The sequence below is a fragment of the Melospiza melodia genome, unplaced genomic scaffold (genome assembly GCF_035770615.1).
Source record: "Melospiza melodia melodia isolate bMelMel2 unplaced genomic scaffold, bMelMel2.pri scaffold_149, whole genome shotgun sequence".
In the NCBI taxonomy this organism is placed as follows: Eukaryota; Metazoa; Chordata; class Aves; order Passeriformes; family Passerellidae; genus Melospiza; species Melospiza melodia.
Window position 1 is genome coordinate 161079 of NW_026948513.1, and position 17096 is coordinate 178174.

Here is a 17096-nt window from a genome sequence, read left to right on the forward strand (position 1 = left end):
GACATCGGTGAGAGAACACAACAGGACACATGAGGGGGCAGATGAAGGGATACACAAGGGGACAGGTGAGGTGACAAGTGCAGGACACGTAAGGTGACAGGTATAGCACAGGTAACAGGTGTAGGACAGGTAAGGCACACTCATGGCCTTGATGAGCAGTGTGACATCAGTGAGAGAACACAACAGGACACATGAGGGGGCAGATGAAGGGATACACAAGGGGACAGGTGACAGGTGTAGGACAGGTGACAGGTAAGCCCCACTCACGTCCTTGATGAGCAGGGCGTGCAGCATGACGTCGGTGAGGCCGTTGTCCTGCAGCGAGGACAGCAGCGAGGGCTCCTGGAACACGAAGACCGTCACCACCTCGGTCGCTGCGGCGGAGGAGAGAGGGGGGCACTGAGGGCAGGTAGAGCACCTGGCGGGGTCCCCGCTCCGTGCCCGCCCCGCGCTGCCCGGGTGGGGCCGGGGCGTGGCTCACCCAGCAGGAACAGCGAGGGGCCGTAGTACTCGGCGTTGCTGATGATGTGCTTCAGCGAGGTGGGCAGCGAGCCGTCCATCACTGCGGGGACACGCGGGGTCAGTGCCACCACCCCCTGTCACCCCCACCAGGGTGAGGGGGGGTTTGGGGACATCGGGGAGCACCCACCGTGCCGGATGCCGTCGGAGAAGGCGGGGTCTTGGATGGCTTTTTTCAGGAAGTTCAGCATGGATTTGAGCAAAGCGGCGCGCTGGGGGATGCACTGCACTCCTGGGGGGGGATATGGGGAGAGGATTGGGGGGCACATGAGGAAATTGGGGTGTCCCCAGGGAGAGGACACCCAGATAAGGAAAAGGATTTGGGGTTTTCATTTGGGGGGGAATTGGGGTGTCCATATAGGGAAGGAATTGGGGTGTCTATGTAGAGGGAACTGGGGTTTCCATACAGGGAAGGAATTGGGGTGTCTATGTAGAAGGAACTGGGGTGTCCATATAGGGAAGAATTTGGGGTCTGCATACTAGGGAAATTGGGGTGTCCATACAGAGAACGAATTGGGGTGTCCATATAGGGGGAACTGGGGTTTCCATACAGGGAAGGAAATTGGGGTGTCCATGTAGGGAAGGAATCAGGGAGTCCATACAGGGAAAGAATTAGGGTGTCCATATAGCAATAATTAGGAATTCCATATAGAGAAAAAATTGGGGTGTCCATATAGGAACACTTAGGGAGTCTATATAGGGAAGCAATTGGGGTGTCCATATACCAATAATTAGGATATCCATATAGAGAAAAAATGGGGGTGTCCATATAGGAACACTTAGGGAGTCTATATAGGGAAGCAATTGGGGTGTCCATATAGCAATAATTAGGATATCCATTTGGAGAAGAAATTGGGGTGTCCATGTAGGAAGAACTAGGGAGCCTATATAGGGAAGCAATTGGGGCATCCATATAGCAATAATTAGGATATCCATTTGGAGAAGGAATTGGGGTATCCCAATAGGGAAGGAATTGGGGTCCAGTGATGTCCCCACTGTCCCCAGCCCTGGGGGGCACCTACCACCACGTGGGGAGGGGGTGGCAGCGCTGGTGCTGGGCACAGCTGGTGGGGTTGGTGGCACTGGGTCCTGCCGGACTTCGGCCGAGGGGCCTGGGCTGCTCTCCATGGCCACGTCGGTCACTGTAGGGGGATGGTGACATTGCAGGGGGAACAGGTGACACCACAGGGGGGAACAGGTGACACCACAGGGGGGACACGGCCTCAGCTCACCCTCCATGTCTGTCTCCATGTCCTCGCCCTCGGGCAGGGTGGCAGCGGGCGGGCGCTGCACTTTGGGCTTGATGACGAAGGGACACTCGCGGCGGCACAGGTCCACCTCGTGCTGGGGGGGACAGAGCCTCAGCACCCCAAACCACCCCAGGGGACCCCAAAACACCCCGAGGGCACCCCAAAAATGGGGAAGAAGTAGAGGGGCAGCACCTCGAGGCGGTAGATGAAGATGGACAGCCCGCTGTGTGACTGGAAGGCAGCCATGTCCAGGTTGGTGATGAGATCCACCACCCGCACCGCCCGCGTGACAAACGTGATCTGGTCCTGCTCGTCCCCCAGGAACTTGATAACCTGGTGAGGGGACAGACAGCAGGTGAGCCAGTCCCCAAGGCACCCGAGAGCCACCCACAGGTGACAACAGCTCACCTTGAGCAGCGCCTCCATCATGCCGCACGACACCAGCGCCTCGCCGCCCGCGTCGTAGCTGGCCAGGTGGTACAGGAAGGAGAAGAGCGCCGTGGCAAACTGGTGGGGGTAGGGCTCCATGGATGGGTCTGGGGGTGCACAGGTGTGGTTAGGGCGGGTCACACCCCCCAGGTGACCCCCCCAGCCCCTCAGCACGCACCGATCATGGCCTGGATGCAGTTGCGCACCAGCACGGGCAGGAAGCCGTGGTAGGAGGCGGTGCCGGTGCAGTCGATGATGCTGCTGAGCTTGGGCGTCCGCTCCAGGTGCACGATGGACGTCAGCGTCCGCAGGGAGGCCGCCTTGATGTCCTGGGACAGGGGAGGGACACGTGAGGGACACGCGAGGGACAGGCGAGGGACATTCACGTCCTTAATGAGCAGCATGACATCAGTGAAGGAATACGCAAAGGGACAAGTGATGTAACAACTGAAGGCACAGGTTAGGGAAACTCGTGTCCTTTATGAGCATCATGACATCAGTGAGGGGACACACAGGGGGACACATGATGTGACAGGTGAAGGGACAAATACAAAATACACAAAATGACAAGAGCAGTGCAGATACAAGACCAGGACAGGTGAGGTGACAGCTGCAGGACAGGTGAGTGTGTGCGGCCCAACATCAATGAGGGAACACGCAAAGGGACAGGTGAGGGGACACACAAGGGGACAGGTGAGGGGACACACAGGGGGACAGATGATGTGACAGGTGAAGGCACAGGTGAAGGGACAAATACAAAATACACAAAATGACAGGAGCAGTGCAGATAAACGACCAGGACAGGTGAGGTGACAGCTGCAGGACAGGTGAGTGTGTGCAGCACAACATCAATGAGGGAACATGCAAAGGGACAGGTGAGGGGACACACAAGGGGACAGGTGAGGGGACACACAAGGGGACAGGTGAGGGGACACACAAGGGGACAGATGATGTGACAGGTGAAGGGACAGATACAAGACACATGAAATGACAGGAGCAGTGCAGGTATAAGACCAGGACAGGTGAGGTGACAGCTGCAGGACAGGTGAGTCACACTCACATCCTTAGCACAACATCGGTGAGGGAACACATGAAAGGACAGGTGAGGGTACACACAAGGGGACAAGTGAGGGGACAGGTGAAGGGACACACAAGGGGACAGATAATGTGACAGGTGAAGGCACAGGTGAAGGGACAGATACACATGAAATGACAGCAGCAGTACAAGTATAGGACAAGTACAGGACAGGTGAGCTGACAGCTGCAGGACAGGTGAGTCACACATCCTTGGTGAGCAGCGTGTGCAGCATAGCATCAATGAGGGAACACGCAAAGAAAAGGTGAGGGGACACACAAGGGAACGGGTGAGGGGACAGCTGAAGGGACACACAAGGGGACAGCTGAAGGGACACGCACAGGGACACAAAAGGGACAGGTGAGGGGACAGGGCTCAGCCCTGGGTCTCACCATCAGCTGCTTGTCGGTGATCTGCAGCACATCCACCAGCTCCTCGATCAGCCCGTTGTACAGGATGCTGTTGGCCGACTCCTGCAGCGCGTTGGAGTACACTGCGGAGAGGGGGGGGTCACCCCAACTGCCCCAGGACCACCCCAAACCCACCCCCCAATTAAAACAAGCCCTAATTAAAGCCCACCCAGGATGGAGATGGCGTGGAGCCGCGCCTGCACCGCCTGCAGCCGCTTCTTGTGGTTGGAGAAGCCGTGGGCCAGGCGGATATGGGTGAACAGCAGCATCTGAGGGGGGGGGCAGAGAATTTGGGGGGGTCAGGGAGGGTCTGGGGGTCACCCCCCAATCTGTAGGGTCCCCTTGATGTCACCCCACGCACCTGCTTGTCCTTGGGGATGCTGTACATCTTGGTCAGGGACTCCATGATCTCCGAGGGGCTCTCTGAGATCTGGGGGAGGAAAGAGAAATTGGGAGGGGCAGAAGCAAAACTGGGGTGCAGGGGACAAAACTGGGGTGTGGACAGACAAGATTGGGTACAGAGGGACAAAACTGGGGTGCAGGGGACAAAAGTGGGGTGTGGACAGACAAGAGTGGGTACAGAGGGACAAAACTGGGGTGCAGGGGACAAAATGGGGTTCAGAGAATGAAACTGAGGGGCCAGGGAGGGGACAAAACTGGGGTGTGGAGGGACAAAATCGGGTGCAGAGAAACAAAATGGGGGGCAGAAGACAAAACTGGGGGGCAGGGGACAAAAGTGGGGCGTGGACAGACAAGAGTGGGTACAGAGGGACAAAACTGGGGTACAGGGGACAAAATGGGGTTCAGAGAATGAAACTGAGGGACAGGGGACAAAATGGGGTTCAGAGAACGAAACTGAGGGGCCAGGGAGGGGACAAAACTGGGGTGTGGAGGGACAAAATCGGGTGCAGAGAAACAAAATGGGGGGCAGAAGACAAAACTGGGGGGCAGGGGACAAAATGGGGGGGGTGCTGACCCAAGCAGAGCCCCCTCCCCAAATCAAGGTGCCCCCCACACTCACCTTGTCCAGCTGCTCGATGTGGATGTAGTGCAGGGTGGTGCTGGTGGCCTGGAGGGGTCACAGGAGGTCAAGGGGTGGCCCCGGTGTTTTGGGGGCCTCCTCATGTCCCCAAATGTCCCCAGTGTCACTCACCCTCTTGTCCACCTTCACCTCGACGCCCGGCTCGGCGTAGAACTCGAAGTGCAGCGTGGTGGCACTGGGGGGGTATTTCTGGGGGGGACACACAGGGGTGAGATGGGGACAGCAGGGTCCCCTCCCCTGGGGTGACAGGGCCAGGCTGGGGACACTGGGACACAGGGAAAGGGATGAGGGGACCCCGGGATGCTACAGGGGGTGACAAAGTGGTGTTGGGGGACAAGGGAAGGTGCTGGGGACTGTGGGAGGTGACACAGAGGGACAGGACAGCACTGAGGACACTAAACAGTGTTGGGGACACTGGGATGGCATCAAGGGCCTCAGGATGTGACAAAGGCACATGAGGTGATGCTGGGAAAAGGTCACACCAAGATGGGACAAGAATGTTAAGAGAAGAATCTCTGAGACACGGGTGAGTTCTGGGGACCCCCAGGACAGCACAGGGTGACACAGGTGAGTTCTGGGACAGGATAAGGTGGCACAGGTGAGCTTTGGGGACCCCCAGAACAGAACAAAGTGACACAGGTGAGTTCTGGGGACCCCCAGGACAGCACAGGGTGACACAGGTGAGTTCTGTGACAGAACAAGGTGACACAGGTGAGCTTTGGGGACCCCCAGAACAGAACAAGGTGACACAGGTGAGTTCTGGGGACCACTGGGACAGGATAAAGTGACACAGGTCAGCTCTGGCAAATCACAGAACAGAACGAGGTGACTCAGGTGAGCTCTGGGGACCCTCAGCACAGGACAAAGGTGACTCAGGTGAGCTTTGGGGACCCCCCAGAACAGAACAAGGTGACTCAGGTGAGCTTTGGGGACCCCCAGGACAGAACAAGGTGACTCAGGTGAGCTTTGGGGACCCCCAGGACAGAACAAGGTAACTCAGGAGAGCTTTGGGGACCCCCAGAAGAGAAAGAAGTGACTCAGGTGAGCTTTGGGGACCCCCAGGACAGAACAAGGTGACTCAGGTGAGCTTTGGGGACCCCCAGGACAAAACAAGACGATCCAAATGAGTCCCAACACATGCCAGGACAGAACAAGGTGACCCACACGAGCTCAGGTGTCCCACAGGTGCCACTCACCATCATGTGCAGGTCCCTGCAGCACTCAGCCAGCCCAAATCCATTCTCCTTTCCACCCCAGCTCTGCAGGGAGACCAGCCCAGTTCATCCCCGCCCTGTTGAGCCCCCAAACCCCCCTAAAACCCCCCAAAATCCCCCCAAAACCCCGCCCACCTCGGCCAGGTGCTGCAGGCGGGCCAGCAGGGGCCCCTGTTGAGCCCCAAAACCCCCCTAAAACCCCCCAAAATCCCCCCAAAACCCTGCCCACCAGGCGGGCCAGCAGGGGCCCCTGTTGAGCCCCCAAACCCCCCTAAAACCCCCCCAAAACCCCCCCAAAATCCCCCCAAAACCCCACCCACCTCGGCCAGGTGCTGCAGGCGGGCCAGCAGGGGCCCCTGCTGAGCCCCCAAACCCCCCTAAAATCCCCCAAATCCCCCCAAAACCCCGCCCACCCACCTCGGCCAGGTGCTGCAGGCGGGCCAGCAGGGGCCCCTGCTGAGCCCCCAAACCCCCCCAAAACCCCCCCAAAATCCCCCCAAAACCCCACCCACCTCAGCCAAGTGCTGCAGGCGGGCCAGCAGGGGCCCGCGGCGCTCGGAGCCCAGGCGGGTGATGTAGTTGGAGCGTTTGCTGAACACGTAGAGCAGGTTGAGCACGGCCAGCACCACGTGCATGTCCGAGGAGGCCAGCAGCGTGGTCAGGTGCTGCGGGGACAGGACAGGAGTGTCAGCGTGTCACACACACGCCCGGGGACACTCAGAGAGGCAGGTTCGGGGTGTGCCCACCTCGATGGAGCTGTAGAGGTGGCGGGAGAAGCTGTACTCGATGAGCAGGGCGGTGAAGTTGAGCAGGGCCAGCAGCAGGGCCTTGAGGGGCTGGCGCTCGGGCCGGTCGCAGGCCAGCATCCAGCTCATGGCCTCCACCGGCCGGCCCGCCTCGGCCAGCAGCGCGTCGAAGCGGTCCAGCAGGTCCACCCAGTGGTACAGCTCGCACTGAGGGGGGGGCAGGGGGGAGATGTGGGGCTGGGGGCACAGCCCGGGACCCCCTGAAACCCCTGGGTACAGCCTGGGACCCCCTGAAACCCCTGGGTACAGCCTGGGACCCCCTGAGCCCCTGGGTACAGCCCAGACCCCCAGGCATGGCCCAAATCCCAACCCAGACCCCCACATCCACCCAGTGGTACAGCTCGCACTGAGGGGGGGGCAGGGCGGAGATGTGGGGCTGGGGGCACAGCCTGGAACTCCCTGAGCCCCCTGGGTACAGCCCAAGACCCCCTGAAACCCCTGAGTACAGCCCAGACCCCAACCCAGACCCTCAGGTGGTACACACCCGGGACCCCCTGAGCCCCTGGGTACAGCCAGACCCCAACCCAGACCCTCAGGGACACACAGGGGTTCAGCTTGCACTGGGGGGGGGTCAGGGGGGAGATGTGGGGCTGGGGGCACAGCCTGGGACCCCCTGAGCCCCTGGGTATGGCCCAAATCCCAACCCAGACCCCCAGACCCACCCAGTGATACAGCTTGCACTGGGGGGGGGGGGTTAGGGGAGGGATGTGGGGCTGGGGGCACAGCCTGGGACCCCCTGACCCCCCGGGTATGGCCCAGACCCTCAGGTACACACAGGGGTTCAGCTTGCACTGAGGGGGGGTCAGGGGAGGGATGTGGGGCTGGGGGCACAGCCTGGGACCCCCTGAGCCCCCTGGGTACAGCCCAGACCCCCAGGTATGGCCTAAAGCCCAACCCAGACCCCCACATCCACCCTCACACTGAGGGGGAACTGGGGGGAATGTGGGGCTGAGCCTGACACCCCTGAGACCCCTGGGTACAGCCCAGCCTCTCTGAACCCCCATATCCCAGGGAGGACCCCCAGAATTCCAAGGAGGAACCCCAATGTCTCAGCCCAGCCTGCCCAGGTCACAGCTGAGCCTCCTCCCCAGTACAAGGCAAGAAAATGGAGTTTAGGAGGCTGAGAGAGAATTTGGGTCCTCCCTGGGTGTTTGGGGGGAAAGTGAGACACCCCCACATTTTGGGTCTGTAGGGTGTTCCCCCCCGGTGTTTCAGGAATATTGGGGTTGTTTTAGGGATATTGGGGTTCTTCCTTAGAGTTTTAGGAATCTGTGAGAGAAAATTCCCACCCAAGCAGCTCCAGGACGGAGAGAAAATGGGGACCCCCCCTCATTGTCCTGGGGAACTTTGGGGTGCCCCTACTAAGCCAGGGGGGCTGTGTGAACACTGCAGACCCCCTCCCCAGTTTTGGGGCTACACAGGGGGTCACAGCCCCTCCTTGAGGCCATGGGAGATGAAGGCACTTCTGGGGGCTGTGAGGACACTGGTGAGCCCCCCAGATTTGGGGAAAGGTTGAGCCCCCCAGATTTGGGGAAAGGTAAATTAAATTGGGAGGGCCAACACTGGAATGGGCAGCAGGAAATGTAGAAATCCTCCCATTTCTAAACCTCCAGAGAACCCCAGAACTGGGCTAAGGAGGCTCAGCTGAAACCAGGGACCCCTCCCCTAATTTGAGGAACACTCTGGGGTGCCCCCCTCCGAATCTGGGGGTGCTCCCTGCGATTTGGGGAGGCTTCAGGGTGACGCCCCCCAATGGCAATAACCAGTGTGGGGACAAGCTCAGCACCACCCTGCCAAACTGTGGACAATCTCTTGGGAGCTCCCACGTGTCTTGGAACCCCCTATCAAAGTTTTGGGACCCTCCCCCAGGTTTTGGGGTCCCCTCCCACCTTGCCAATGTTCCATGTCTTGATCTGCTGCAGTTCTGTCACCAGCTGTTCATCGCTGCAGCTATTCTCGATGAGGGCCCGGCAGTCGGCGGGCTGGGGGGCACAGGGAACTCAACACTGTCCCCTCACGGTGTCCCCAACATCCCCAATGTCCCAAACCCCCCCAGTTCCCATCCCAGTGCCCACACCCCCCCCCAAATCTCCAATGCTCCCCCCAGAGTGAACCCCCGTACTGTGGTTTCCCCAAAATCACCAGCCCTGACATTCCCTGAGTGTCCCCAACACCCCACAATGTCCCCAAACCCTCCTCGTTCCCTTCCCAATGTCCCCACTCCCCCAAACATCTCCAATTCCCCCCCACACTGTCCCTGACACTCCCCGAGTGTCCCCAACACCCCCTGGTGTCCCCAAACCACCCCCAATGTCCCCATTCGGCCCCAGACATCTCGGATTCCCCTCCCTGAGAGTCCCCAAGCCCTTTCCTGAGTGTCCCCAACCCCTCCCTGAATGTCCCCAACCCCTCCCTGAGTGTCCCCAACCCCTCCTCGAGTGTCCCCAAGCCCTTTCCTGAGTGTCCCTAAGCCCTCCCTGAACGTCCCAAGCCCTCCCTGAACGTCCCCAAGCCCATCCTGACTGTTCTCAGCCCCTGAGTGTCCCCAACCCCTCCTGAATATCCCCAACATCCCCAAACCACCCCCAATTCTCTCCCCAGTGTCCCCATGGCCCCCAGACATGTCCAATTCCCCTCCCTGAGTGTCCCCAACCCCTCCCTGAATGTCCCCAAGCCCTCCCTGAGTGTCCCCAACCCCTCCCTGAATGTCCCCAAGCCCTCCCTGACTGTCCCCAGCCTCACCTCGAGTATCCCCAACCCCTCCCTGAACGTCCCCAACCCTCCCCAGTGTCCCCAACCCCTCCCCATTGTCCCCAAGCCCTCCCTGAACATCCCCAAGCCCTTCCTGAATGTCCCCAACCCCACCCCGAGTGTCCCCAACCCCTCCTTGAGTGTCCCCAACCCCTCCCTGAATGTCCCCAACCCCTCCCTGAATGTCCCCAAGCCCTCCTGACTGTCCCCAGCCTCACCTCGAGTATCCCCAAGCTCTTCCTGAATGTCCCCAACCCCTCCCTGAACGTCCCAACCCCTCCCTGAATGTCCCCAAACCCTCCCCAGTGTCCCCAAGCCCTCCCTGAACATCCCCAAGCCCTTCCTGAATGTCCCCAACCCCTCCCCAGTGTCCCCAAGCCCTCCCTTAATGTCCCAAGCTCTTCCTGAATGTCCCCAACCCCTCCCTGACTGTCCCCAGCCTCACCTCGAGTATCCCCAAGCTCTCCCTGAACGTCCCCAACCCCTCCCTGAACATCCCCAACCCCTCCCTGAACATCCCCAAACCCTCCCCAGTGTCCCCAAGCCCTCCTTAATGTCCCCAACCCCACCCCGAGTGTCCCCAAGCCCTCACCGCCTCCGTGGGGGTTTTCTTCAGTTTCGTCGATCCACTTTCATTTTGGGGGTTCCGGTCCTCGTGCTCCGCCTGAGGCCACACGTGTGGGGGAGGGGGGGAAGGGGAGGGGTGTCACACCTGGGCCACCCCCCAGCGGGTCAAACCCCGCCCCCTGCCTGTCCGACAGAGGCCCTGTGTCGCGACAGAGCCCCGGGATGTCACCACCCCGCCACGGGCCAAACTCCCGCCGTTTTCGGGGTGTCCCGTGTCCCGACCGAGCCCCGCTGTCCCGACAGGGCCCGGCTGTCCCGACCGAACCCCGCTGTCCGACAGAGCCCCGCTGTCCCGACAGAGCCCCGCTGTGCCGCCAGGGCCCGGCTGTCCCGACCGAACCCCGCTGTCCCGACAGAGCCCCGCTGTCCCGACAGCGCCCGGCTGTCCCGACTGAACCCGCTGTCCCGACAGGGCCCCGCTGTCCCGACAGAGCCTCGCTGTCCCGACAGGCGCCGCGGCGGCCGCGGCCCGATGACGTCGCGGCACCGGCTGAACAATGAATGTGCAAAACCCCGCCGTGCCCGGGGGGGTCGCCGGGAGCCCCCCCCCCCCACAAAACCGCACTGCCCCCCCACCCCAATTAACCCAGCGAGGGGTTGTAATTAAAGGCTGTAATTACAGGCGGTAATTAAGGGCTGAGGCTGCCGCGTGCCGGGGCTCCCCCACCCCCCCTCCCGGTGCCCCCCCCGCCCCCGCCGGCCCGGCCGGTTCGGTGACAGTGACGCATCACTTTGGGGGGGCCGGTTTTGGGGTGTCCCCCCACCGGGGAAGCGTCAAAAAATAAGCCTGAAGCTCCCAGCCCATTTTCCCCCCAAAAAAAACCTTCCCGAGGCGAGACCCCCGCCCCCCAGAATTCTCTCGCGTCGCGCCCCCCCCGGGAGGTCCTGAAGCCGCTCCCAGCCCCGGTAACAACGGGGGGAGCCCTTACCGGGAATCACTCCCAGTCCATCCTCGGCCCGGCCCGGTCGATGCGAGGGGGAGGGAGCCGGGAGCTGCTGAGGGGGGAATTGGGGGGGGGAATGTGAAATATTGGGGGGTCCCGTGTGAGCGGCTGAATGATTGGGGAGGGCTGATCCCAAAAAGGGAACCCCCAAACCGCAGCGTGAGGGAGCTTAAGGGTGGGAAGTGACAGCCCAAAATCGCTGTAAAATGTGAAAAAACGGCAATAGAGAAAAAAGTGCTGGGAGGAAATGAGGAGACCCCCAAATCCTAAAGGATCTGAAGAAGGGGGGATCCTAAATCTCGGGGAGCTGCAGGAAGCACGGCCTAGAAGATGGGGAAGGTGGGGCTGCTAAAGGGGTCCCCCAAATGTCGGGAGAGAGAAGAGGGGGACCCTGAGCGATGGGAGGGGACTGCAGGGCAGTAGAAATGAGGCTGGGGTCCCTAAATAATGAGAACCACAGAACGCGCCCGTAAAATACGGAGAACCCTAAAGACGTGAGAAAGCTAAATTAAGGCGGGGGAGCGGCCAAACACCCCGAATCTCGGGGGAAGCGCCTTAGTCCCCTCAAGGGGGGGCCCCTATAGGGGGAGGCCGCTGGGGGCGGGGAAAGGGGGGCCGTGAGAGAAGGAAAGGAGCCCCCAAATCACGGAGGCCGCCGGGGAGTGGGGGGGGGCGGTGGGAGGGGGGGGGGGCGGGCCCCTCATGACGGAGCCGCGCGCCAATCTTCCCACGCCGCGGGCCCCGCAGCGGCACCGGGCCGAGCCCCCCGCCCCGCCGGCCCCGGTACCTTAAGCGGGCGGGGAGAGCAGGGGGGGGGGTCAGAGCCCGGCCAGGGCCCGTCCCGCCGCTGCCGCCGCCGCCATCTTACAGAGCCCCGGCCGCGGCCCGAGATCCCGCGAGAGCCGCCGCAAGTCCCGCGAGAGCGGCCGGCGGGACGGGATGAGGCGGCGCCGCGGGGAGAGCGAGAGGCGGGGCGACGCCGCCGGCAGCCAATGGGAAAGCGAGAGGCGCGGCGGCCAAGTCTCGCGAGAGCGCGCCTAGCGGTGGGGCGGGAGTTTGGGGAAGCCTCGCGAGATTTCGTGAGGAGTATGGGGGAGGGGAGGCGGTCCCTCACGGATCCCGCCTCATACCGGGAGGAGGGGGGGGCTGACGGTGAAGGGGGGGAAAGGCCCTGCCCGCCACAGAGCGGCTCAACCCCCCCCCGCTCCCTCGCAGGCCGCGGGGCCCACGCCGTTCCCCTCAAGCACCGGCACTCACCGCACGCTGATGAGAGCGAGATCTCGCGAGGCGCTGGCGGCAGCGCGGCCCCGAAGCCTCGCGAGAGGTGCGCGGAGAGAGAAAGAGAGAGAAGCGAGAGCGGCAACGGGAGAGCGGCCCCCGCCGCGGGTGGGGGAGGGCGGGCGGGGGGAGCGCGGCCGCTGCCTCAGCGGCGGGAACGGCGGCGGCGCGCGCGGCTCTCGCGAGAGCGCCGGCTGAGTGCGGCTCCAAATCTCGCGAGATTGGGGATCGCCCTCCTCGGCTGGAGGACAAGATCTCGGGAGAGCGCTGCCTGAGGGAAGTGCGAAGTCTCGCGAGATCTGCCCGGCGGGAAGCGCTGAGGGAGGGCACGTGACCCTGCCCGGGGCATTTTTCACCAATATCCGGATTTTTTTTTTTTCCTTTTTTATTCTACAAATACAAAAGGAAGGGGCGGGGCCCGCGACCTCCGGACACGCCTACAAAACAGGGGCAGCCAATGGGAAGCGGCCCCGCCCCATCAATCAACCTGAAGACACCTAGGGGAGGGGTGAAAAAAAAAACCAGCGGGGACCAATCAAAGATGGCTCCGCCCCTCCCGCAGCTGTGGGGCGGGGCTTGTCCAATCGCCTCAGCTCCTGGAGTCGGGAAATTCAAAAGCCCCGCCCCCAGCCCATTCACAGCCAATGGGAAGGTGGGAACCGTGGTAGGCGGAGCCATATTGCAGCTCCACCCTTTAATGGGCGTGGCTGCCTCTATGTGGGTGTGGTTTCATTGTAGCCACGCCTGTTTTTTACCCTACATGACCAATGGGCGTGGCTTGGGCTGTGATAGGGTGTGGTCTCAGTGGATCCGCATTGCAGGTGTGGCCTCAGAGGGGTCAGGTGGGACCACACCTGGAGGGGTGGAGCCTAAAACAAGCCACGCCCTTTTTAGAGGCCACACCATTGTTCTGATGGGGGCGGTTCCATCAGGCCCCGCCCCTTTCTGCAGCAGCCCCGCCATAGTTCATTGATCAGCCTGCGGTGGGCGGGGCCTGGCAGGGCGTGGCCGGCCCGCCCTCAGAGCAGCAGTTTCCCGTTGCGGTGGATTTTGAGGATCCGGCCCAGGCGCTGCTTGGCTGTGGCCAAACCCTTCCGGGGGCGCTTCCCTGAGGGCGGGATCGGGAATGTCACCGGGATTGGGGGACACAGCACCCAGAGACCCCCCCCCAAAACCATCCCAGAACCCCAAAATCCAGCCTAGAACCTCCCCAGACCCACAGCGCCCCCCACCAAAAACCCCCAGACCCAGGGATACCTCCCCAAAATCTCCCAAACCCACAGGAACTCCCCTCAAAACCCCCTCAATCCCCCAAAATCCCCTCAGCTCCCCCTGAATCACCCCCAAATCCCCTCAGACCCTGCCCAAAACCCCCCTACGGCACCTTGAGACGCCCCTAAACCCAAAGCAGCCCCCCCCAGAACCCTTCAGTTCCCACAGACCCCCCCCGAAATCCCTTTGGACCCACCCCAAAACCCCTCAGATATTCCAAAATCCCCCCAAAACCCTTCAGCTCCTCCTCAGACCCTCCCAAACCCCCCCTGTAGTACTGTAAGACCCCCCCAAAACCCCTCAGACCAACCCACACACCCCCAAAACCCCTCAGCTCCCACTGAACCCCCAAAAAATCCCCTCAGATCCTCCCCAAACCCCCCAGACACCCTCAAACCCCCTGCACCCCCCTAAGCTATTCCCAAACCCCCCTGTAGCCCCCCCAAAGCCCCCCAGACCCTCCCCAAATCCCACCGTAGCCCCCCAAAATCCCCTCAGCTATCCCAAAAACCCCCCACAACCCCTCCAGTTACCCCCAAACCCCCCTGCAGCCCCCCCAAAACCCCCCAAAGCTATCCCCAAATCCCCCTGTAGCCCCCCAAAACCCCCCACCTATCCTCAAAACCCCCAGCTGTCCCAAAAACCCCCCCAGACACCCCCAAACCCCCCTGCAGCCCCCCAAGCCCCCCAGCTATCCCAAAACCCCCACACACACCCCCAAACCCCCCTGCACCCCCCCCAGACACCCCCAAACACCCCTGCAGCCCCCAAAAGCCCCCCAGACACCCCCAAACCCCCCTCAGATCCACCCCCAAACCCCCCAGACACCCCCAAAAACCCCACAGACATCCCCAAACACCCCTGCAGCCCCCCCAAAACCCCCAGACACCCCCAAACCCACCCAGATCCACCCCCAAATCCCCCTGCAGCCCCCCAAAAACCCCCCAGACACCCCAAAACCCCCCCAGACACCCCCAAATCCCCCTCAGATCCACCTCCAAACCCCCCTGCAGCCCCCCAAAAACCCCCCCAGACACCCCCAAACCCCCTGCAGCCCCCAAAAACCCCCCAGACACCCCCAAACCCCCCCCAGACACCCTCAAACCCCCCTGCAGCCCCCCAAAAACCCCCCCAGACACCCCCAACCCCCCCTGCAACCGCTCACCGTGGCTGGGGGGGGCCGTTCCGGGGGGGCCCCGGCGCTGGCTCAGGAACACCCCCGGGGCCATGGGGGTGGGGGCTCGGCCGGGCTGAGCCCCGGGCGGGGGTCCCGGCCCCCCCGGCCGTGCCGTGTACTCGTGGTCAGCCAGGCTGGGGGGGTACGGCGCCTCCGGGGGGGCTCCGGGGGGGGCTCGGCCTCGGCTTCACCCCCCCGAGCTCGGCCTCAGGCCTCGGCCTCCCCCGCCTCGGCTCGGCTTCGGGCTCTTCGTCTTCCTCGTCTTCCTCCTCCTCCTCTTCTTCCTCCTCCTCTTCCTCCTCCGGGGAGGGGGGCGAGGGCGGGCGGCGCTTGGCAGGGCCCTTCCTGCGCTGCAGCTTTCGGTGCTCCTGGGGGGGCAGGGGGCGTTTATGGGGGGGCGGGGGGGGTTTATGGGGAAATTTGGGGGGTCGGGGGGGTTTATGAGGGGTAAGGGTGGTGATTTATGGGGGAGTTTGGGGGTTTGAGGGGTCTGGGTGGGATTTATAGGGGGTTTGAGGGGTCAGAGGGGATTTATGGGGGGTCGGGGGGGTTTATGGGAGGATTTTGGGGGTCAGAGGGGATTTATGGGGGGTTTGTGGGATCAGGGGGGATTTATGAGGGGTAAGGGTGGTGATTTATGGGGGGTTTGGGGGGTTTGAGGGGTCTGGGGGGATTTATGGGGGGGTTTGGGGGGTCTGGGTGGGATTTATGGGGGTTTGGGGGGTCAGGGGGGATTTATGAGGGGTAAGGGTGGTGATTTATGGGGGAGTTTGGGGGGTTTGAGGGGTCAGGGGGGATTTATGGGGGTGTCTGTGGGGGTTCACGGGGGATTTATGAGGGGTAAGGGTGGTGATTTGTAGGAGAGTTTGGGGGTTCGAGGGGTCTGGGGGATTTATGGGGGGGTTTGAGGGTCAGAGGGGGTTTATGGGGGGCCAGGGGGGAGTTTATGGGAGGATTTTGGGGGTCAGAGGGGGTTATTGGGGCGTTTGTGGGGTCAGGGAGGGATTTATGGGGGATATTGGGGGGTTTGAGTGGTCAGGGGGATTTATGGGGGGTTTGAGGGGTCTGGGTGGGATTTATGGGGAATTTGTGGGATCAGGGAGGGATTTATGGGGGGGGTTTGGGGGGTTTGAGTGGTCTGGGGGATTTATGGGGGAGTTTGGGGGGTCAGGGGGATTTATGAGGGGTAAGGGTGGTGATTTATAGGGGATTTATGGGGGGGTTTGGGGGGTCAGGGGTGATTTATGGGGATCCCCCTGAACCACCCCCAAAATCACCCCCAAATCGCATTGAACTCCCCTCAAACAGCCCCTGGACCCCCTAAATGCCCCCCAAAACCCCAAACCCCCCATCCCAGTGCTCCCAGTTCCTCCCAGTGCTCCCAGTTCATCCCAGTGCTCCCAATTCCTCCCAGTGCTCCCAATTCCTCCAGTGTTCCCAGTTCATCCCAGTGCTCCCAGTTCCTCCCAGTGTTCCCAGTTGCTCCCAGTGCTCCCAGTTGCTCCCAGTGCTCCCAGTTCCTCCCAGTGCTCCCAGTTCATCCCAGTGCTCCCAGTCCCTCCCAGTTCATCCCAGTGCTCCCAATTCCTCCCAGTGCTCCCAGTTCATCCAGTGCTCCCAGTTGCTCCCAGTGCTCCCAGTTCCTCCAGTTCACCCCAGTGCTCCCAGTTCCTCCAGCGCTCCCAGTCCCTCCCAGTTCATCCCAGTTCATCCCAGTTGCTCCCAGTTCATCCCAGTGCTCCCAGTTGCTCCCAGTTCACCTGCTGGGCCAGTTTGGCAGCGGCCGCCGCCAGCCCGGTCTCCACCGAGGCCACGCGCGTCCCCTCCCGCACCGGGCGGCTCTGCCGGGCAGCGACGGCGTCACCCGCGCTGGGGACTACCCAAAATCAGACACGGAATGGGGGACACCCCAAAATCAGAGACGGAACAGGGGACACCCCAAAATCAGAGACGGAACAAAGGGGGACACCCCAAAATCAGAGACATGGAACAGGGACACCCCAAAATCAGAGCATGGAGCAGGGGACACCCCAAAATCAGAGACGGAACAGGGGACACCCCAAAATCAGAGCATGGAACGGGGGGAGCACCCCAAAATCAGAGACATGGAACAGGGACACCCCAAAATCAGACAGGGAATAAATGGGACACCCCAAAATCAGACAGGGAATAAATGGGGACACCCCAAAATCAGACAGGGAATAAAGGGGGACACCCCAAAATCAGAGCATAAATTAAGAGGGGACACCCCAAAATCAGGCACTAAACAAAGGAGGGACACTCCAAAATCAGACATTGAGCA

At 61.8% G+C, this 17096-nt stretch overlaps 2 protein-coding genes across 2 annotated transcripts in view; both read right to left on the reverse strand.

Moving 5' to 3' along the window:
- LOC134433229 (E3 ubiquitin-protein ligase HUWE1-like) overlaps window positions 1-11771 on the reverse strand; it is a 98609-nt gene extending 86838 nt beyond the window's left edge. The window contains 19 exon segments of the mRNA XM_063182098.1: window positions 268-374; window positions 482-562; window positions 650-751; window positions 1542-1661; window positions 1752-1863; window positions 1962-2102; window positions 2178-2305; window positions 2377-2527; window positions 3666-3766; window positions 3853-3952; window positions 4045-4113; window positions 4705-4752; window positions 4837-4914; window positions 5922-5984; window positions 6452-6604; window positions 6686-6892; window positions 8635-8727; window positions 10089-10160; window positions 11715-11771. Coding sequence (XP_063038168.1) covers window positions 268-374; window positions 482-562; window positions 650-751; window positions 1542-1661; window positions 1752-1863; window positions 1962-2102; window positions 2178-2305; window positions 2377-2527; window positions 3666-3766; window positions 3853-3952; window positions 4045-4113; window positions 4705-4752; window positions 4837-4914; window positions 5922-5984; window positions 6452-6604; window positions 6686-6892; window positions 8635-8727; window positions 10089-10160; window positions 11715-11771 — 1983 coding nt within the window.
- Window positions 11772-14981: 3210 nt separating this feature from the next.
- Window positions 14982-17090, reverse strand: LOC134433230 (lysine-specific demethylase phf2-like). The gene is made up of 4 exons (XM_063182099.1): window positions 17063-17090; window positions 16555-16670; window positions 15029-15162; window positions 14982-14994 (listed from the first exon to the last, which is right to left on the reverse strand). The coding sequence occupies exons 1-4, from the start codon at window positions 17088-17090 to the stop codon at window positions 14982-14984; spliced, it is 291 nt and encodes a 96-aa protein (XP_063038169.1).
- Window positions 17091-17096: the final 6 nt, after the last annotated feature.

Bases quoted from the DNA above. Each gene is read 5' to 3' on its own strand.
- LOC134433230 (XM_063182099.1), bottom strand. From the start codon at position 17,090: ATGTCTGATTTTGGAGTGTCCCTCCTTT. The intron at 16,671-17,062 runs GTTTAGTGCCTG...GATTTTGGGTAG, and splicing joins TTTTGGAGTGTCCCTCCTTT to TCCCCAGCGCGGGTGACGCC. The intron at 15,163-16,554 runs GTGAACTGGGAG...CTGCCCCCCCAG, and splicing joins CTGCCAAACTGGCCCAGCAG to GAGCACCGAAAGCTGCAGCG.